The sequence below is a fragment of the Dipodomys spectabilis genome, unplaced genomic scaffold (genome assembly GCF_019054845.1).
Source record: "Dipodomys spectabilis isolate Male_0828 unplaced genomic scaffold, ASM1905484v1 ptg000017l, whole genome shotgun sequence".
NCBI classification, from domain to species: Eukaryota; Metazoa; Chordata; class Mammalia; order Rodentia; family Heteromyidae; genus Dipodomys; species Dipodomys spectabilis.
In genome coordinates this window covers 6,833,937-6,857,310 of record NW_024870694.1, presented here as the reverse complement: position 1 = coordinate 6,857,310, position 23,374 = coordinate 6,833,937, and the positions used below count along the sequence as shown (strand labels likewise).

Here is a 23,374-nt window from a genome sequence, read left to right as displayed (position 1 = left end):
TTTCATCATACAACTTTCTAACCTTTTCAACTTCTCCAGAGTGGAGAACTTCAAGCTCTCAACCTTTCTCAGAGCTGAATGGCCTGGCTTCTACTCTGGCTTTGCCCAGTGCTAGTCTCATCAGATCTAAAACACTCTGGTCTTCAGCTACTTGGATTTTCTCTGTGGTTCTATTTTATTCTTCTGCCACCTGATTTTGGCTAACTCTCCATCCCTGAGGTTCTGAGATGCTGCATCTCCAAGGAGCTTTGCTTGAAACAAAATCTGGACTAGGTGTTCCTCAAAGGAGTTTTCAAAGCAACTTGAAATGGTTTGTATGGCACCTTCCCCTTCTGTTTTATCACCATTTTCTTTTTTTAAAAAAACTGTCTGCATATTTCAGGCTACTGTAACTTGTGTTGAAGCAGGAACCATGTCTACCTCAGTGTCAGGCTCAGTGACAAGTACATAAAGCTAAAGTATGTTTATAAGTGAAGAAAGAACTACTAACATTCAAACACACATTTACATCACCATTGACATATGAAATTACAGGTCCTGGACATACTGAGTTCTCTTATATCCTTCTTCCTTTTGCACTGACTAGTCTTTCAATCCCATGAACATCTGGTGAACTACTGGTGAACTTCTTAATTTTATCATTATTACAGTCATGTGAAGCTTTCCTGACTTTTCAGCTTTTCTCCAATCCTAGGCAAGTTGGGTTTCTCTACGTCTGTATAGTTAATAGTTCTATTTATACTTATGTTTGATCTTACCAATTCCAATTGCTGAGCAGAGTACTTAACATGCAGTCAAAATATATAAGAACTATTCTGTTGGAGCTGTACACCAGTGGCTCACATCTGTAATCCTAGTTATTTTTTTTCTTTTTTTTTCTTGTAAAGATACTATACAGAGGGTTAGAGTTACATGAGTGAGGTAATGAGTACACTTCCTCTTGAACATTGTTACCCCCTTCATTGTTTTCCCCCTACCGTCCCTTCCCTCCCTCCCTTCCCCGAGGTTCTTTTTTTTTTTTTTTTTTTTTATTGTTGTAATCCTAGTTATTTAGGAAGCTGACACCTGGAGGATCCTGGTTTGAAGCCAGCCTTGACAGAAAAGTCCATCTCCAATTAACAGATGCCATCTCCAATTAACCAGCAAAATGCCAGGGTGGAGGTGTAGCTCAAGTGGTAGAGTGCCAGTCAAGCAAACTGAACAAGTATGAGGCTCTCAGAACAAACTCTGGAACCAGCAAAACAAACAAACAAACAAAAAACCCAAAACTAAAACCAACCAACAATGATAACCCAAAGAGTTCCACATCAGGAAGGAAACAATGAACAGGCATATGGGGAGGGGAAACATACTCAAGAAGATCTGTAGGAAATTGAATATAAGAGCAGACTTAATTTCTGACTTCAGAAATTAAGAGAAAAAGGATCCAAAAGAATGTTTTGGGGCTGGGAAGGTAGCTCAGTGGTAGAGCGCTTGCCTTGCATGCCTGAGACCCTGGGTTTGATTCCTCAACACCACATAAGCAAAAAGAAAAAAGCCGGAAGTGGTGCTGTGGCTCAAGCGGTAGAGTGCTAACCTTGAGCTGAAGAGCTGAGGGACAGCGCCCAGGCCCAGAGTTCAGGCCCCACAACCGGACCCCCCCCAAAAAAAAGAATGTTTTGGAAAGGTTGATACACATGGAGAGAAGAAAATGAAGACTGTAAGTGATCACTGTTAGGTGAATATGACTAATAATGGGAACATGGCAAGGGAGAAACAGTTTTATATAGATGTTTTGTCTTATATAATGATAGTATATTTCAAGAAGATACAAGCATATGTGTTATATACAGTGCTTCATGGAAAAAAGGATGAAAAGGGCAAAAGTAAGTAAGACTGCCATCTAGCAAGAATACATTTTAATTTAGTAACTTCCTAGGAAAGATTGGTTTTAAATAGTTATCTCCATGTTATACAAAAAGGAATGAATATTATGTGTACGTGTGTATTTATCTGGTAGTGAGATTGTGATAGGAATAAGAATCAATGTCTGCCAGGAAAAGGAAAAACTTCAGCTTACCTGTATATAACACAGTCTCGATGCGATCTTTAATATGAGCCCTGCTACTCTCTGCAGCAAGCAGAGGCGCTGTCCCATTGGGTGCTGGAACAACAAGCGGTCCCACTAGAAATGCACATGCTCCACCGAGGTAACTGAGCATTGATGCAATCGCTGTGGCAGTGGCCCGTTCATCTGCAGAAAACCATGTTGTGGAGAGGAAGGGTGGGGCATTCATTACCGTTGGACCTGCCAATCCATTTAACAGTTGTCCTGCATGGATTAATCTGTAATTAGAAAAGTTACAAGACTGTGAGTTATTTGGAGTAGAAAAAAAAATCAGCCAAAAAGAAGTTTAACTATGACAATAAGAATACGTAGCCTGGCATGGTGGCTCATGCCTGTAACCCCAGCTATGTGGGAGGCAGAGATAGAAGGATAGAGGTTGAAGACCAGCTCAGGGAACAACAGTGAGATTCCATCTCAAAACAAAAGCTGAGCATGGTGGTTTCAGATCTGTAATCCTAGTTAATACAAGAGGTATAATAAGAAGATAACAATCCAGGCTAGCCTGGGAAGAAATGTGAAACTCTAACGCAAATATACCTAAAGGGCTGTGGGCATGGCTCTAGTGATAGAGCATCTACCTAGCTAGCATGAGGCCCTTTTTGATCTCCATTCTGAGAACTTTAAAGTTTTTCACTCAGGGTTAGCACTTTACCACTTGAGCTACAACTCTATTTCTGGCTTTGGCCAGAATTGCAGATAAGAGTCTCATGAACTTTTCCTGCCCAGGCTGGCTTTGAATCATGATCCTCAGATCTCAGCCTTGTGAGTATCTAGGACTACAGGAGTGAGCCACTGGTAACCAGTGGATCTGGGTACTTTATGAAGAGGAAAATCCTGGCCAATTTCCTCTATGCTTGAGGAAAACAAACCCTACAAAAAAAGGGGCAAGTGAGGTGGCAATCTTCCAAGAATCCTATGCCTTCTCAAATGGATCACTACAGGGGCTTAGGATGGCCCGTATGTTCATATACATACACATACATGCACATATTTATGTATATGCCTACATATATTTACATTTTATTGTTATTATTAAGGAGTTGTACAAAGAGGCTGTAATTCCATAAGTCAGATAATGAGTGATTTGGACAATGTCACCCCTTCCTTCGTTTTCTCCCTTCCATCCTATCCACAAGTTGCCTAATTCATTTTTTAATAGTATATGTTGAATACAATGACTGCATGAAAATAAATACATGCTGTTAATGAATATGATACACTTAAAAGGCAAGTTGACTTCCCTACTAAAAGGTCTAAGGGAGATCAAATACACAGTTACCATTTTTTTCACTTTGTAAGTATTTACTAAAGCCTCTAGTTCTTGCCATATACCAAACTAAGTACTTCCTATAACCTTTTTTTCATTTAATTTTATAATAATACCACATGGTAGCTATCATTATTCTCATTTATTGAAATTTTATTGAACTGTAAAAGCTGAAGCCAGTAAAGGTTAAAAAATCTGCTGAAATAAGTAGTAACAAGTAAAGCTGAAATTTAGATCAAGTCTGACTTCAACTCACATATTCTTTCTAGTGGGCCACCACTCACAATACTCATAGACATAGGAAGCACCACAGTCCTAGAAACAACACAATAAAGCTCAACACTTCATACTCATCTTTTCCAAGATACTGGAAATTATACAATGAGAAGATGAGTTTAACTCCATATGCATTGCTAAGTATCTGTGAGGTTAAGGATTAGAATCACAGGTTAACCAGGCTTTTTTAGTTATTTTTTGGGAGCGGGGGATGAGGATGGAAATAGGTTTTCATGCATATTCTTTCAGTTCTAATACTGATTTTAACTTTAGTTTTAAGGGTTAGTGAGGAGTAGATTCTTACTTTTATTATTGCATCTGTTCTCAGTATGTTACTCAGCACTCTTATATCTTACTTATCTCATTGACCAAACTATTTGTCCTTCTTGTTCCCTGCCCTCAACATATACATTCATATTCAAGAGAAGACTTTATGGAAAAAAGAAACAGAAGTCCACACAGCCTAGACTAGAACGAGGAACAGCTTAATCTCCTGCTGGGAAGTAGAGAAAATGGAAAGGATAGTATATAAGAGATGCTTTCATACTATTTTCCCCTGTCTTGTTTGCTTGTTAAGTATCCTGTTTCAGATTTCTTCCTCTTCCTCCTCTTCTAACAACTACCATCTTTAAGTCACTAAGGAAGTTTTCTGAAAGCAGAAGGAAATATCTATATGTGAGAGGAGGTAGAGTCCTAGTATAGAAACACTTAAGTAAGTTAAACGGAAGTGAAATATTATGAAGTTGGTCTGCCTATATCTTTGGAAATATCTTCTTTGAGGGCAAAGTAGCTCTAAGTGTCATTAATAATACTAAGCAAATGGAAAACATTTTAAAATCTCCTATGTAAACGGAACTATTTTTTAGATGATGAAAATGAACTGAAACTGTTTACACAATCAGTTCCTCAAAAAGCTGGTTGCTCCCACAGCAATTTCACTATAAGAAGATTCCTGATCCTGACTCCAGATGGCACAACAATCAGACTATGCATGATGGCTCTTTGACAGTACTCTTAACTGAGCTGTTCCTAAAAGCAGCATTGGAATGAATAAACTTGATGCCTAAAAGTGTTAACAATAAAAGAAGGACATGGAAGAAATGATTAATCAAAAACAGATAAAAGACGTGAAATAGGATGAATTTAGAGTTAAAAGTATAAAACTCAAATTACTGCTATAGCTTCACTTTTCATTGCTGCTCCTAAATTATCCAGGCAACAAGTGCAAGAATCAGAGAATGTGTGAGATAATTTAAGGATTATCCAAGTGCAGTTCACTAAGTTCTCAGGAAAGAATATCCCTTCTACAACATGGCACTTGTGGTAAGTGTCCAGAGAGCATATAGCACTTGGGATTCTGTTTAGAGGTCACGAAAATACGAATTATTAGTTAAAATCATCTCAAGATTAAGACAAATATATTTGACATTTAAAAGTTACCAATTTTTGGCCGGGCATTGGTAGCTCACATCTGTAACCCTAGCTATTCAGGAGACTGAGATCTGAGGATCATGGTTGAAAGCCAGCCCAGGCAGGAAAGTCAGTGAGACACTTATCTCCAATAAACCAGAAGCGGTGCTGTGGCTTAAGTGGTAGAGTGCTCGCCTTGAGCTGAAGAGCTAAGGGATAGTGACAGGGCCCAGAGTTCAAGCCTCACAACCAACAACAACAACAAATTTTAAATAATTGCTTGGTTTTTGCATTAAAAGCCATCACACACGCAGTCTTTATAAAAGATCTACTGGCTTTTGGGATAACCTTCTGAATCTATGAGGGTTACCAACTAGCAGGTAAGCCCAATTCCTTTTTATCCAGCATCTCTTAGTTTTTCCAGAACTTAGTCTTGCTCCTCCTCATACGATATCCCAGAATCTTCAAGGCTTGGCAATTATATAATATGCTGATGGTCATAAAGTATTGTTTGAGTGACTCTGTGATGTTACACCAATCAGTAACATAAAGGTTTTCATGTTTGTCTGACATTCTTCTACCTTTAAATCACCTTTTGTCTTTTCTCCCAGTTACTGGGGATAAAATCCAGAGCTCTTGCATACTATACAATCACTGTACCATTTGAGCCATGTTCTCAGCCCTTTGCCTTTTATTTTTGAGGTAGGATCTTGCTAATTTTACCTTAACTGGCTTCAAACTCATGATCCCCCTGCTTCAGACTCCTAAGTATCTAAAATTACTGGCATATACTATCATGGCTTGCTAAACTGCCCCCACTTATGAAATGAAATCTGAATATACCATTTTAAAATAAAGTTACGTTTAATATAAAAATCTAATTTTCTTATCCAGTGTCAAAGCAAAATCTGAGATTAGTTTTTCCAGAAAAATTCTGACTCTTAAGACATAATAAAATCATATAGATATTTCCAAAAAACTCTCTAAAATGACAGCATAAGATGATAAGGTATTTAATATAAGCAGCAGTCATTATTTGACTCAATACCATGTGTTAAGTATTCATTGTGCATTGCAAGGACACTGTAATAGGTACATATGGGAACGTAAAAATAATAAGTCAAAGCTCTTCAGTAGGGGTTTAGTTCCAGTGTAAAGCACCTAGCTAGCAAACAAAAGGCCCCAGTACTATTACCAAAAAATAAGATAAACTAAAATCAGCTTGAGCATTTCTAGGTATAGGTGGAATGTTACCTATCATCATAGGAAGAAATACCAGAACATAAAAAAATCACAGGGCGGGGGGGGGGGGGAGGGGGGAGGCTGGGAAGGGAGGTGAAGGGTAAACAAAGGAGGAGGCTGCAATGCTTGGTAAGAAATGTATGCATTATCCTGCCCATGTAATTGTAACCCCTCTGTACAGTATGTTCTCAAATAAAATAAAATTAAATTAAAAAAAAAAAAAGAAATAAACAATATCATGGAAAGTAATATTTGTTACATAAAAAAAAAAAAAAATCACAGGGCAATAATCAGACCTGCTCTAATGTGCTTGTCTGTGAGGTCTGGATATGAGTACAAATGGAAGTCTTTGCAAGTCCTCTTGTCGCTACGCCATGACCTGGGAACACACCAAGGACATACAGTCTACCCTTGGAAGAACAGATTTGGCAAAGAGGTCTGGGGTCCTGTAAATAAAGAGATGAGCAAAGTGGCACATCTCCTGGGCTCTATGTACTCCTCTCTCTGAAGGAGAGCCAGAGTGGACGTTAGCAGGCATGGAATCTTGGACAGATATCCTGAAGCAGTTCTAAGGTGGCTCAGGCAACAATAGTGGTAGGTGAAGGAAGGTGTGGTTTGGAGAACTGTTAAGGAAATATAACAAATACAGTGAGGCATTGTGCCAAGATAATAATGCCCACTAGATGACTGAATAAACAGGTCTAAGTTGAGATGTAAATGTTGATATTGGACCGGTGGAGAATAAACACTAGAGGATATCAATATTTTAAAAATAGTTAAGAGGACTGGGAATGTGACTTGGGGGTAGAGTGCTTGCCTAGCATGCATGAAGCCCTGGGTTTGATTCCTCAGTACCACATAAACAGAAAAGTCTGGAAGTAATGCTGTGGCTCAAGTGGTAGAGTGCTGCCTTCAGCAAAAGCTCAGGGACAATGTCCAGGTCCTGAGTTTAAGCCCTGGGACTGGCAAAAAAAAAAAAAGAAATAGTTAAGAATCTAGAAAGATGATTAAGAAGGGGCATTACAGGGGCTGGGAAGGTGGCTTAGTGGTAGAGTGCTTGCCTTGCATGCATGAGGCCCCGGGTTCCATTCCTCAGCACCACATAAGCAGAAAAAGCCGGAAGTGGTGCTGTGGCTCAAGTGGTAGAACGCTAGCCTTGAGCTGAAGAGCTGAGGGACAGCACCCAAGCCAGAGTTCAGGCCCCAAGACTGGCAAAAAAAAGAAGGGGCATTACAGAGGTGGTAAAGAAAGAAAAGAGAAAACAATGGTATCTTTCCAACTAAAAAGAGTTTCAGTAACAGAAAGACAGTTGAAAACAACTTAAATGTCAGGGGTGTGCAGAAGCAGGTTTGCCTGCTGGGCAGCAGAAAGAGAGCTATGTGGAAGCTCAAGGGGGTAATTTGAGAGATCTAAACTTGCTTCCTACCTGCCGTGCCACATCCAATGACAGGCATGCATATCCAGTTAGGGGACTGCATGCTGCCTGCAGCTCTGCAGGTCTCTCAAGCAGCAGGTGTGGTGCCTTCTTCATCCTATTCTCCTCTCTTTGTCCTCAACACACTTCATTTTTTTTTCTCCTCCCTCAAGTCTTTCCTTTTCTCTTTTTCCTCTTCTTTCCTAACTTCTATGAGCTCAGTTTATACTACCCCTGCAAGCCATGTAGAAAAATGGATGAGAGAGGAATTTCCCTAGTAGGCTGAGAGACATGGTAGATTGGAGGTGCAGAAGTATCTAGCAACAACAGAACTGAGATGGTACAATTACCTAACATAACAGTACTGCTGAGGCTTGCTAACTATGCTTCATCCATGGGAGTTGCTGCCCAGTCCTGCTGCTGCTGTGGGTACCTTTCACCCTCAATTGGTGCCCTTGCCCATGGAGAGGACAAGGCCTGTGTGAACATGAGGGTTGGCACCCACACATATTATTCAATGTACTTTAGCTCTTCAAACAAATGCCAATAGCTGGAGCTCAGACTGAAGATCAATAGTTCACACTTTCTAATGTACTTGACATTTTAGCTTGTATTTAATGATATTCTGGTATCCTGTCCTTCTGCTCCCCAACATCCTGGAAAATCTATAATTCCTAAATTATGTCTACTTAGAATAACATGATGTCATATAATTTGAATTTCTATGGCCATAAAGGACTTCAGACCTTACCTGCAATGGCCTTCAGACTTTACCTGAATAGCCAACCCTTTTCATAGAAGTTAACACACTTAAAGTCACATTTCTAATTGTAACTTTCCATTATCTAAAATGTACTAGGTGGAGCCCTAATCATGTTAGTAGCTAATGACTAAGCCAGGACTAAAAATCAAAATTAGAACTGATGCTAGTGGCCCACATCTGTCTGCTTTCTCACATGGTCTCATTCAGCAGGAATAGCCCAAATCAGACTATTAAGATAACCCAAAGTTCTGGATGCAGAGGCATACAGTTCCTGACACAGTTTTATTCTGTGCACAGACCTAATTTATAAGTCTCTAGTGTACCAAAACTAGGACTGAGACAACATGAGAGACATTTTAGAAACTTAGCAGTTACTTCCTCAATATAAACCTGATATTCTTAAATTCTGTGCTTTAAAATATGAAATAAAATATGAAATAATTGGGGCTGGGAAGGTAGCTCAGTGGTAGAGCGCGTGCCTTGCACGCCTGAGGCCCTGGGTTCGATTCCTCAGCACCATATAAGCAAAAAGAAAAAAGCCGGAAGTGGCGCTGTGGCTCAAGTGGTAGAGCGCTAGCCTTGAGCTGAAGAGCTGAGGGACAGTGCCCAGGCCCACAGTTCAGGCCCCACAAATGGACCCCCCAAAAAACTTAAAAAAATAAAATATGAAATAATTTAGAATTATGTGCAAAACTTAATAAGCCAACAATTCAGAAATTTCTCCTGATTCCTATTCATGTCTTTTCAAAACAGAATTCTTGTATATTCAAAATGGCAACAGTGTTAAATAGCCAAAAAAGACAGGGCAGTAAAGAGCCAGAAATGTTATGTATTTAGTATAGGAAAATGAAATTAGGAAAAGGAAAATTAAGAGATAATCATGGAAAAGTTATGAGCCTTCTAAAGATTTTGTTATGACTCCAATTTTATTGTATGAAAATGTATTATGTTTTTATACTTTAATAATTTTACCCAGGGGCTGGGAAGGTGGCTGAGTGATAGAGTGCTTGCCTTGCATGTATGAGGCCCTGGGTTCAATTCCTGAGCACTACATAAGCAGAAAAAGCCCAAAGTGGCACTGTGGCTCAAGTGGTAGACCGGTAGCCTTGAGCTGAGGAGCTAAGGGACAGCACCCAGGCCCAGAGTTCAGGTCTCACAACTGACAGAAAAAAAAAACTGCCCAATCATGATTCAATTAAAAATATTTATTGAGTATCTCCTCTGTGGTCAAGGTATCTGTTGCTAGACATTATAAGAAATACAAAGGAGGGCAGTTCAGCCCTGGCCCTAAAAAGACTTGTAATAACTTATCAAGTACAGAAACATATCAAGAAAGAGCAGAAGAACAGTGAAAGGAATACTGGATTAGGTGATAAGAAAAGACTCATCTAGAGCCTTCACTAATTCAAAAGTAGTAAAATCTTTGGTGAATCACTCTGTTTTTGTGGTACTACAGATTAAATTCAGGGCACTGTATTGCTAGACAGGCACTGCCCCACTGAGTCATGCTCCCTATCCTCTTCCTTTTCTCTTCTGTTTTAATTACTATAAAGACATTTCACTGGGTGTTTTACAGGGCAAATACAAGAATCACTAGGCAAGCCACAGGAGAAAAATGGACATAGCCCTGGCCTGAGAGATGTCCAGCTCCCCTCTTTTTGTCTCATGTTTTTTAGTCTTCTCCTAACTTTTTTTAATTACTATTTTAATTTGTATTACATATTACATTAAATCCACTGCCTTAATTTGCACGTAAGTCATGTTGTAGTGTAGCCATCTCCATCATTATCGAACTTTTTTAATATGTTTTTTAAATTGTAAAAATACTGTACATAGGGGTTACAGTTACATGAGCAAGGTGTTTTCTCCTAACTTTTATTGTTTATTTTTATTTTTGTCATTCGTGGGCCTGAACTCTGGGCCTGGGCGCTGTCCCTCAGGTCTTCAGCTCAAGGCTAGCACTCTACCACTTGAGCCTCAGCACCACTTCCGGCTTTTTCTGCTGATGTGGTGCTGAGGAATCGAACCTAGGGCCTCATGCATGCAAAGCAAGCACTCACCACCGAGCCACCTTCCCAGCCCTTATTTGACTTTTTAAAAGAATAAATACTCATAGTAGAATAAGTGAGTCCATAAGTAAATCATCTGTAACTTCAACACCTCAATTCAGACCATCAACACTACTACTGTGATTCTTCAGTCTTGTTATCTTTCAGTTTTTTCCCCCAATGAATCCTTTTCTCACAGACAAGCATGATATACATACAATTTTATATACTAAATCATTTTAGTTTATACCATGAACATTTTAACTTTATAATCATAATTGTTAATGGTTTGTGACATTGTTTTACCAATGTACAAAATAAATTTAAAGATTTTCCTAATGATAGATATTTATTGCCAACAACTTATTTACTAATATTTTCACATAAACATATTAGTAATACTACTATTAGCACATTAATAATATTTGTATGCAAATATTAGCCACTGTCCAAATTACTTATTTATGATTATTAAGGCAAAGTTTGGCCTTATAAACTAGCAAATTCATAGTAATTTGTATTTTTATCAGAAATGGTCAATAGTGCCTGGTTAACCAGCTTTCAATACTATTACATATATCTTGGTGTATTTTCTATTGCTTATATTATAAATTTCTATAAAAGAAAAGTGGCAAAAACTTTTCCTGAGTTTTCAATTAGTACTCTTTAGATAAAATACTATGATTAATATATTAAAACAGAGAGAGGTAGAAACTCATTGAAAAGAGCTCATCAGAAAAGCTGCTGTTCTCTTGCCTTGAGACTTCCAGGAACCAAGATTTAAGAAAACAAGGATATGGGGCCACTAATCCAAAAGGCTGGGTTAGAAAGAAGCTCAAAAACCTCCAAGTGAAATGGATACAAAAACAGAGTTAGATGAATTCTTGTTCAAGTTTTGTTCAGAAACATATTATATATGTCTACCATCTCTTCTGAGTATCAGAAGAAGCCTGATGAAATTTATTAGTTGAAAATATGTTCCAACTGTAGAGTTTTTAACAGTTGCATAAGGTATAGTTTTGTTGGTCGTGGGGCTTGAACCCTGGGCCTGTGTGCTGTCCCCGAGCTCTTGAGCTCAAGGCTAGTGCTCTACCTCTTGAGCCACAGTGCCACTTCTAGTTTTCTAGTGGTTTATTGGAGGTAAGAGTCTCACGGACTTTCTTGTCCAGGTTGGCTTTGAACCACGATCCTGAGATCTCAGACTCCTGAGTAGCTAGGATTACGGCTTGAACCACCAGTGTCCAGCTTGATTTTCTTATTTACTCTTTGTTTATACGTCGTCATGAATTTTCTTTTGCTAATCACCTTCTCCACCAAGATGGAGAGTCAACTCCATTCCTAGTGCATTAGTTACAACTGAAGAGGATCTACATGGATACATAACTGGAGAGAAATAATAGTACAGATGTCTCAAAATAGAATAAAAGCTAATATAAGTATTAATAGGCATCTTTAAAAGAATGCCTTGTTGAATTTAAACTTACATGGAATTTTGTACTTAAAAATTATTAATGTTTTTTAAAAGCCCATGTGTATCTGAAAATAAAAGACTATCTCAAATACAATTATAAGGATGAGAAATAACTTGCTTTCCACAGGAAATGTGCTTTTTTCTACCCTTTAAAATGTGAAATACTTATAATTGTGGATTTTCTGGAAAGAGAACATTTATTTTGAAAATGGAAAGTTCTGTTCAAAATGAAAGTCAGCTTCTTGTCCTAAACCCACTTCCCCTTCTGGCTGTGTTCCCCATCTCTGTTAAAAGGAATCAATTGCTTTGAAGGTGCCAGAGAGCAGTCTCAATCATCCCACCACCAATCTCTTCTCACATTCTTGCTCACATCTGTGCTATTCCATTCCCAATTCTTCCTGCAGGTAGGAGTCATTCTGGATTCCTCCTCCTCCACATTCAGTACACTAGCAAATCCTCTAAAATATAATCAGAATTTCACTACTTCTTATCATCAGAGTTAACATGACACCCAAGCCCCCATCATCTCTCCTCCAGCTTACTAACTGGTTTCTCAACTGGTCTCCTTATTATGTTTGTGACTTCTAGCTCCAGTCTATTTTCAATACAGCAGCCCAAAGTCAGGACACTACTCTGTAAACATCCAGTGGTTTCCTAACTCAGAAAAAGCTGAAGTCCTTTGAAAGCTGATATGGTCTTGGATCCTGCCCCATACTTCAGCCACAAGCTGTAACTGCTCTCACATTTCCTTCTAAGTCACACACTTGGCTCTAGCTATCTGGCTTCCCTAACAGCTGTGCTCTTCTCCCTTGTACATTTTATCCCTCTGGATCCCTTTGTTTGTCTCCTAAACACTGTGTTATCCATTACTCTCTTCAAGTTTCTATACCAAAAGACTGTCTTGCTAGTAAGATCTTTCACAAGCTTTTCTTCAGCAATTGAAGCCTTTCTTTTCTATTTCATGCTTTCCCCTATGACACATACTACATGTTTTTCCTTACTTACCCAGTTTATTGCTAGTCTCCTCAACTGGAATATAAATTCTATGCATGGTAGGAGTTTGGTTCTCTGTTGTACTCCCAGTGCCCAGGAGAGATGAAGGATAGGCTCAGGCTGGGTATGTGTTTGCCTTGCATGCATAAGGACTTAGGTTCCATACCTACAAAGAAGGTGAGTGTAGTACCTAGTTGGAATGTAAGGAATTCTGTTGAATGAATAATCTAATATATAAAGAAACAAAAGACAAGTAAAAGAATGACTCTAGCTTGAGCTCTCAATCTTGTCTATTCTTCTGCCACTGTCTATCCCTGCACACTTCAATCAGTAGTTTATCTAACACTGCCTGGATACTATTGCTCCTTTGATTAGAAACCTATGTAGTTCCAAACTGTCCCACAAGAAAAGTAAAATTCTATAGGAAGTATCAAGACCTTCATAACTGGAATACTCCTTTCTATCCATTCTTATATCTTAATCTGTAGATCAGTGTTGTCCACACCTTAGTGATTTATGGGATCCTCTTGAAAGGAGAAACATTTCTCTCAAGGTCATATCCAAAAATCCCAGTCTGAGAAACATCAATTTAAGAAATTTACATCCTAGTTAATAAAAATACCTTTTTTTTGTAGATAATTCCTGGAAAAACAACATCCAGTCTAACCCAAGTGAGAAGTTAGTTATACTTTATACCCTCTAAGGATAAAGCCACAGGCTGCAAGTATAGAAATGTTGCTGCATACAAATCAAACTACCTTCTCACCCCAGAAGAGGCCTCAGCTCATATAGGCCCTCATTCCTGCTGTTCTCTCTCTTGGAATACTCTTCCCTTGGGGACAGTCCTCAAAATTTTACTCATCACGCAACATAATCATTACAGCTCTTATGAACTTGTGTGAATGCACGTATATATGTATGTAAATACACAGAGTGAAGACATAATGTATTTGCTTTAAGAAAATACTTTACAATAGCAATTTCCTAGACACCACTGAGGGCTCCAAGATCCTGTCAAGGACTCAGTGAGGTCAAAAACATTTCTATAACAATACTAAGATTTCAAGAATCCTTTTCAGTCTGTCTCACAGTATGCTATACTTACTTGCAAGTATTTATGCTAACAAGGAATAAGTTTATTTTTATTTTTAAGTAGCAAATATCTTTTGGATTATTTAATGTTAATTGTGCACTGGTGACAGCCATCTTTAGAGAGCATTGTGATGATCAAATGAAATAGTTCACATGTGTCTTTATGGTATATAACACTTATTATTATTCATACCCTCCTTTCACAAAGGAAAATTTATACATCTTCCTGATCCATTGTCTCTAGCTAGGTAGCATGAGTTTATCAGAGGATGTTAGTAGAGATGATATATGCCACATACATCTGAGAAGTTTTAAATTTGATTAGGTGGTTCTGCTCAGCCTCTTGTTCTCTGGCTCTTACTTCACAAACAGTCTGTCCCAGGTAGGAAAATATCATGTAATCTACATAAGCAATTCACCTGAAAAGTCCTGCCCTGGAGCATGTAAACCAGAAATGTAAGCAACCAATGGACTAGCCCAAAGGTTTATTTATTCTCTTTTAGTGGAATTTTGTTTACTTGACTGTTACCTTCCAAGATAAACACTCAAGTTCTACTTCTTTTCAAATTCTTTGCAAATAGAATGTAAATTATTCCATTTTGCTCCAGATTCCCCCCACCCCCTCCGCTGAGTGCTAAAGATTTCAACAAATGCACTTCCCTAACATTAACTCTTGAAGATTCTTTGGGGGGGGGGCGGTTTGGGGATGAACTCTTTTTTGATATCCTCAGTCTCATAGGGCTAATTTGTTATCTCTTCTATGGCATTTGCTCTAGTACATATATGCATGTATGTTAAAATGTATGTATATATTGTTGTATTCTATTATTTTCTAATGGTTATTATCTTTGACAGTGAAATTAACAACTGATACAGTATCTTCCATATTACAATAAACTGAAGAATCATAAAAGCATAAAAATGCTTCAAAGCCAGGCACTGATGGCTGTAATCCTAGCTACTCAGGAGGCTGAGATCTGAGAGTTGAGGTTCAAAGCCAGCCCAGGCAGGAAAGGCCATGAAACTCTTATCTCCAATAAACTACTTAGAAAAAGTCAGAAATGGTGCTGTGGCTTAAGTGATAGAATACTAGCCTTGAGCACAGACAGGCTCAGTGACAGAGCCCAGGCCCTGGGTTCAACATCCAGGATCAGCAAAATAAATAAATAAAAACAAAATAAAAATGCTTCACTGAAAATAATTCTCTACTGATCATAAAAATGGATCTGGTTAATAAAAGCTTATAATGGAACATATACACTTATTATAAAAGAGAAAGTAAGAGAAAAAGTATGAAGTTACTTATATGATTTACCTTCTTTTAATCATTAAGTCTGATACAGGTATGCATCTTAGACCAGTTCCCAAAACCATAAGGAAGGATGTCAGAAGCACAGTTACCCGAAGACCTAAAAAGAAACAATAACGGAAGGTTAATCTCTACGTTCTTTAAAATAAGTCTGATGTTAATTTAAGACTAAACATTTTTATTAATCTGCCAAATTGATATCATATTCTAACATACTTTTCTCTATAATCTCCAACATGGAAAAAAACCTATATACTGAAAATGAAATGATTGTTCACGTTAATAGAAACTTCAGACAGTATCAAGACTAGAAAATTTATTAACTAATTTTTTTCAAACTGAATGTTGAGAATGTTTTGTTCAATTCAGATATAATATACTATATAGGAAAATAAAATTTTTGGCAGTACTAAGGTTTAAACTCATGGTCTCATGCTTGCTGGGCAGGCACTCTAGCACTTAAGCCACACTCCTGGTTTCTTTTTTGGCTGACTTCAAATCGAGATCCTCATATCTTAGCCTCCTGAAGAGCTAGGATTACAGGCATGAGCCATCAGTGCTCAGAATGACTAGTTATTTTTAATCTAATCAAACCCCAGCACGTGGTTATACATGTATGCACTATCTATACATAAATAAATAGTTTTAAAATGCAAATTGTCAATTTAAAACACCTCTCTGTTGTCCCTAGAAAGTATTGTAATAGATTAACTATTTTTAAGATTTCTCAAAATTTAACAACCTACCAACTGTATATTTTCTATTCTGAGGACAAACTGATCCTTGTTTTAGAATAGTAAACCTTTGGGGGAAGAGTTTGGGGGAGTTAAAGTTGGAGTTTTGTTTCCTTACAACTCTATGGCATAAAAGTGGACTTGAGATTAGAATGACATCAGTTACAAATAATAGAAGGTATGCTTCCTTGTACATCTTAGTATAGTGCTGGTATATGTATAGATAGTGCATACATGTATAACCACATACCAAAATAACTGAGAAATAAAAATATAAAAAGTGCTTATCTTTGGTGATCTATGTGATGGTTTTTGGGGAAGGGGAGTGCTGGGGTTTGAACTCAGGGCCTCATGCTTACTAGTCAAACTCTCTACCACTGCAGCCATGTCTCCAGCCCTTGGCTTTTAGTTTGTTTTTGTCGGTCGTGGGACCTGAACTCTGGGCCTGGACTCTGCAGCTCAAGGCTAGCGATCTATCACTTGAGCCACAGCCCCACTTCTGGCTTTTTCTGCTTATGTGGTGCTGAGGAATCAAACCCAGGGCCTCATGCATGAAAGGCAAACACAAACACTCTACCACTGAGCCACCTTCCCAGCCCTGGCTTTTAGTTTTAATTAATATATATTTTTAATATTTTGCACATGATCTCCAATAAGCATGTTACTTTTGTAATAAAAAAATCAATTTTAAAGCAAAAAAAAAAGTGATGTTAAGGACTTTCTGATTCTCAATTCTACAATAATGGTCTATAAATTTTCTTAGTTCATCAGTCTTTTTTGAGATACTGGTATCTGAACTCTGGGCCTTGTGCTTTCTAACTCTCCCACTGAGTCATCTTTTGCACTGATTTTTTTTTTTTTGAGACACAGGCCTCACTTCCTGCCTAGGCATGGGCTTGGACTGTGATTTTTTTTTCCATAGCTATCACTGAGATAAAAATCTTTCTGACTCTTCTGTCCATGCTGGCCTGTAGTTACAATTTTCCTGATTTCATCCTCTCATGTAGCTGGGACAATAGGTATGTGCCTCTGTAACCAACTGTAGCAGATAGTCAGATTGTTTATAACTTATAGAAGACATTGATAAAAAATGCACACAGGGCTAAGTATGTAGTTCACCCTCTGTAATCCCTGCTACATGGGAGAAAAAGCCAGCCCAGATGAAAAATATGAGACCCTATCTGAAAAGTAAACTAAAACATAAAGGGCTTACAGGTATGGCTCAATGAGTAGAATGCTTGCCTATAAAGTACAAAGTCCTGAGTTCAAACTCCAGTACTGCCAAAAAAGAGAAAAGAATGGTATAGAACTTCAGAAGACAATGTAGATCAGTTAAGTATTTCTTTCATCTGTATTCTAAATATGACTAGTATTTTGAAAATGTATGTCAATAGTCATGTTGGTAGAAGGGCAAAAGAAAATATAAAAATAAAAGATAGGGCTGGGAAGGTGGCTCAGTGGTAGAGCACTTGCCTTGCATGCATGAGGCCCTGGGTTCGATTCCTCAGTACCACATAAGCAAAAGAAAAAAGCCGAAAGTGGCTCTGTGGCTCAAGTGGTAGAGTGCTAGCCTTGAGCTGAAGAGCTGAGGGACAGCACCCAGGCCCAGAGTTCAGGCCCCACGACGGGACCCAAAAAATAAAAAAAAATTAAAAAAGATATTCCACCAAGGTTCAGTGGCAGTAGGCATGGGACAGAGTACTCTCAGCAGCAGCAGCCTGCAGCCTGAAGATGTTGCCGCCTATTACTGTCAACAAGCTTTCAGTACTCCTCCCACAGTGATACAAGTCATAAGAAAAACCTCCCAGGGAAGAGGCTGGGCTGCCCCAGCTGATCCTTCTACTGTCTCCTCCTGGTCAGAAGGTTCTCAGACACAGCCAGTTTACCCTTGAAGAGTATGAATTGTGGCATCAGTTAATATTTATGCAACAACAAAACAATTAGCTCAATATTCTAAAAAGAAATAAAAATAAAAAATAAAAGATATGATAAAAAGATAAGCATACAGAATACTGGAAGAATAATGGAGCTAAGTCTTCTTTCCATTGTTGGGAGGCTATACCTTTGTTGAAACAGAATCAACATTATCACATAGGTTGTGGCAGCCTCATCACACATGTAACTCATAAAAGCATTTGATACAGGTGGTTACAATCCTTAACATTTATCCCACATCCCTATTTCCTTGAAACCATTTCACAGACAAAACAGACTTAAATGATAACGCAATGTTTCAAATTTTTTCCTCCTAGAAAAACTGTTTTGTTTTGTTTTTTGGTTGGGTCTCAATGCTTGAACTCAGGGCCTGGGCACTATCCCTAAGCTTTTTTGCTCAAGGCTAGCTCTCTACCTCTTAGAGCCACAGCTCTATTTCTGGTTTTTAAGTGGTTAGTTGGAGATAAGAGGCTCATGGACTTTCCTGCCCGGACTGGTTTTGAACTGCAATCCTCAGACCTCAGCCTCCTGAGTCTCAGCCTCCTGAGACACTGACACATGCCTAAAAAAATATTTTTTTGATAGCAGGTAGATAGTTAAATGGTTTTTCCTTCTCTGCTTGAAGGAAATTGAAAATCAACAAAATCATTATTATACAGATTAAACAGAGCAAGGGAAATAAATGTGAGATCCAGATCAGGCACATACATGCTACTGAGACTAATTTGTGAAATGAACTGAGCTAACTTTATAATAATCTTTTATAATCTGAGTATTATTAATACAATTTGGCAGAAGGAATACCATAGAGAATTGCACTTCTTGGTAACAAGCAATGCATACATACTGCTCATTTACTGCTTCTCCTATCAGAATACAGACTTTAAAACTACATTATAGCCACAGGAAATAGAGTGTAATTAATGAAAAATACAAAAAAGGTCATAAATATCCTGCAAAACAGTATTCTTATAAGGTTACACTTGGTACTCAATGAGATGCTGAATCGAGTACTATGATTTGGGCCTGTAAGGATTACATTGTACATGATGCTCATCTTTTTCCTAAAGATTTTGTTTATAATTAAGAGCCAGCAAGGAATAGCTGGGCATTGATTATGGCCATATGGTTGGTCCAAAGAACCATGCTTCCTATTATTGCTGCCAAACACTAGCGTATTTCTTTCCTCCATTATCTTTTAATTAAATGCATGATCATATTATAGCTAATATAAACATTTAAGAATGAGGAAGTCATGAAAAACTGATCATTAAAGCAATCCTGCTAAGATACATCATGTTGGGTGCTATATCTACAGACAAGTAAGAAATAGGCTTTTTGTTTAACTGTTGCTAAGTATTGCTTAATCTATCCCAGTTATACATTCTATCTTGAATAAAACTGTTTCTTTGCATCATTTATACCTTGATAAGATATATCTCTCTTAATTCATGGAATAAAAAAGCTATCAACTCACCGAGGGAGGAGAAGTAATAAAGACCTAGCAAGGATGAACAAATGCAGGCATGGTACTTAGTAGATACTATGTGGAAAATGAACTATGCAACTTGTGGACAGGAACAGGAGAAAACTGGGGAAAGCAAAGGGGTGTTATTGTCCAAAAAGAAATGTTCTCATTACCTGATTTATAAATTGGTGACCTCTCTGTACCACACTTTCATAACAATAATAAAATTGTATTAAAACAAAAAAGACCCCAGCAAAACAGGCTTAAGAGACATGTAAAATCTCTATTAAAAAAAGACCTCAAGTGGACACAGTAGTAAGGTCTGAGTACAAAAACCATGTGATGAAAGTTATTGTTAAAATAATTTCAAAATACAAGAATGACTAAAAGGAAAATCCATTTCTTCTCAAATTCCAGACACTACAGGAAGTGTCCTTTCAATGGATAATTCCTTTAGTTGAGGACATAAGGGGTGTTTTAATGGAAATCCACAACAGTTCTCTAAATTAGAATGCAAAGGTAATTGGAATGCAAAGGTAATTGGAATGCAGATGGACACACACACACACACACACACACACACACACACACACACACACGTGTGCAGGCAAGGAAAATTAAATGTTGGATGTTAAGTCTTTGGCAAGATTGTTCTCTTGCAGGGTCCATCCACTTTCTTTAGCTAGAATAAAGACAAGCTCTGCTTACTCCTGGCAAGACTCCCTTCTTTGACCACAGAGGTCACACCCCTGTCATGCCAACTCACTTGTAGGACTGTCAGGACTAACGACATTGGGCCTGTCCATTCTGTCTACATCAGACATAGGAGATTTGAAGTTTATATCCATATCCCATTATGTTTATGTATCCCTCAATCTGACTTTATCCCTGCTATCTCCCTAATTCCAGAAACTTTTCTACTGTATCATGAAGAGTGGAATCCTTATACTTTCAAGCTCTTCTCCAAATGGTCTCTCTCCTGAGGACATTGCTTCTACTGACACTTTCTAGGAATGAGTAGTACTCTTTCTGTCTCTCAGTATATTTTCCTCGGTGTATATGATCCTTAGTATATTTTCTCATGCTTTTAAGACTTTCCCTTTATCAGTATATTTAAACAATATGATTACAATGTTCTTTATGTTTCTTATGCTGGGATTCCGAGAAATATGGATCATAATGATGTAGTTTGGTAATTTTTCTTACAAGAACCTTTTTCTAAAAAATGTGAACTTATCTATCACTCCTTATCTATCACTTAGTGTTCCCCCTTGCTTCTTCTGCTCAAGGTTAGCACTCTACCACTTGAGCCACAGCACCCCTTCCAGCCTTTTCTGTGTATATGGTACTGAGGAATTGAACTCAGGGCTTCATGCATACTAGGCAAACACTCTACCACTAAGCCACAATCCCAGCCTGCAATCTTCTTAATCATTTATAGGATACTTATAGAGGTTTCTCCATCCTGGCAGTTGGGTATGTGAATTATTCCCAGCTATATGTGAACATTAGGAAGTGTTCTGTGTGCTCATTTCTTCAATGTTGGAGGCATCCCTTATAGATTAAAGACTTTCCATGATGCTTCCTCCTCTATGGTACTCTTGCCTAAGAATTCTAGCTATGTGGCCATTGGACTCTGCTTCTTCAACTTAGCTGAGCTGTCTGAGTTCTTCATCTGTGTGTTGCTGAAGAAATCACAAGGGATCATTGTCTTGCCCTGTCTGATGTCCAAAGTCTGAGAACCATTGTTTCATGCATACTTTCTATTTCATACATATACTGATCCTTCCCTCCCCAGCTTTCTTCCTCCTTCCCTTTCTTTTTCCTTCCTTCTCCCTTCATCCTTTGCTGGTATTTGTCCAGCACTTGCCCAACAGAACAGGCTAAAGGAAAACGCAACCATTATGATGGATCTCACTTTTTATTAAAAAACATCCACATGCAGCAGGACCCCAGGGCTGACCCAAGTCCAACTACAAATATCTAGTCCTTGTATTCTTCTTTCCTAGAAAACTGCTCCATAAGTTGTTTTTCTCTACAAAAAGTACTCTCCTATTCTCACTCATCAAGTGGTAATTTTGTTTCCGACTTTCTGAGACATAAGTAACATCTACAAGTTCCACCACCAACCAACAGCATTCATATCTATATACCCTGTCTTCTCTTCTGTTAAATTCAGGCTCTATTCTAGGTCATCCTTAGCTGGTTCTTCTTTACCTCTCCAACCTCTAAAGACTATGATACCCAAGGACTTGCTCTTTTTCTCTTCTGAAGCTACTTTTCCCTCCACCAGTGATCTCATCCAGCCCTAGGACTTTAAACGCCACAACTGAGAACTCCCACATTTCTTCAACGGACTCTCTTTTGAACTCCAGATTTGTATATCTGACACATAAATTTCTATCAGCCATTTCAGGCCTCTGATCTCAATGCCATCTACTTCCAATTGCTCCGTCCACAATCCTGAACATTTTAGTATAAAAAAACTCTATTTTCTTAATTATTAATATTAAAGAGTTGAGAAATATCTTAGAGTTCTTCCTTTCTTCAAACCCTACATCTGACTCATCAGCAGTAGTGATGAGACTACTTTCAATTTATACTTGCAACCTAACCATTTCTTATATTCTCCACTGCTACCCACGGAAGCCACAATGAAAGCTACCATCTAGCCTAACAAGTCTTTCGGCTCTGACCCTTGTTTTCAAGACAACAGCACAGTCACCCCTTCTACTCTTCTACTCAAAGCCTTTCCATGAATGATGAACCCCCTCAACTCCTTGTTAACAACAGTATCCTTACAATGGTTTAGGAGGCCCTGCATGAGCTGGCTTGCTCTACCCCTCTGATCTCATTTCCTACCACTGCTTCCCTCACTAGTTCTACTCTAGCCATACAGGCCTCATTGCTTTTTCTTTGATATGCCAAACAAGTTTAGGATGTTTGTCTTTGCCATTCCTTTCCTCAGTCTTGTTCAGAATTGATATGCCAGCCTTCCTTTCTCCTTCACATATCTACTGAAACATAATATACGCCTTACCTGTGATACTTTACACAAAACAAAAATCCACCTGTTCACCTTTCTTTTTCTCCATTTCCCTGCTTATTTTTCTGCAAGGTATTTACTACTCTCTGACACACTTAACACTGACTTTTAAATTTTTCTTGCCTTGATCTTCTCATTAGATGTAAATTCTGTGAGGAATTTATTCTCAGCCCTTAGCAAACATTTGGCTGTTGTCTTCTTGAGAATTTCTTCACTTGGTTTCCAGGGCATTCTTGCCTTTGGTCGTTATCTCACTAGCAAGTTCTCCTTTGTTTCCTTACTGATTAAAGAAAAGGAGTGAGAAGTTAAAGCACCCATCTTAGGAAGATAACAGGCCTTCTCTGCTAAGCTGGGTAAGATCAACCAACTACCTACCTTCTTAGAACAAGTTACCTTAGCACTCAAGGAAGGTGAGGTCTTGAGTGCTAAGTGTACAGACAGGACCTGCAGCAGCTCAGCCAACGTATGAAAGTGTATCATCTTTCTCCTACTGAAAAGGAAAAAAGTACTTCCTAAAAAAACTTAAAAAATATTTTTATCGCTTCAACAAATGGAAAAATATAAAACACGAAATTTGAATTTACCATTCAATTCATAAAATCGAATACTTCTTCATAGAAACTATGAAGTAACTCCCCAAGGAAGTAGCATAAGTAGGTAGTTTCTGATTTATCTGGCCATGGATAATAGATATAATCGTAAGAAGGGTGAACATTAACATTTTCCTACCATAAAAACAAGGTTGGTGACATTTCAATATTAAAAATACTCCTGATATAAAGATAAAAGAAGCATTTCC

At 38.1% G+C, this 23,374-nt stretch overlaps 1 protein-coding gene across 1 annotated transcript in view; it reads right to left on the bottom strand.

Moving 5' to 3' along the window:
• Slc49a4 (solute carrier family 49 member 4) overlaps positions 1-23,374 on the bottom strand; it is a 67,620-nt gene that overhangs the window by 39,731 nt on the left and 4,515 nt on the right. Inside the window, exons 2-3 of the mRNA XM_042669369.1 lie at positions 15,399-15,492; positions 2,060-2,325 (exon numbers count right to left, since the gene is read on the bottom strand). Of these exons, the coding sequence (XP_042525303.1) occupies positions 2,060-2,325; positions 15,399-15,492 (360 nt within the window). The remainder of the gene's footprint in view (positions 1-2,059; positions 2,326-15,398; positions 15,493-23,374) is intronic.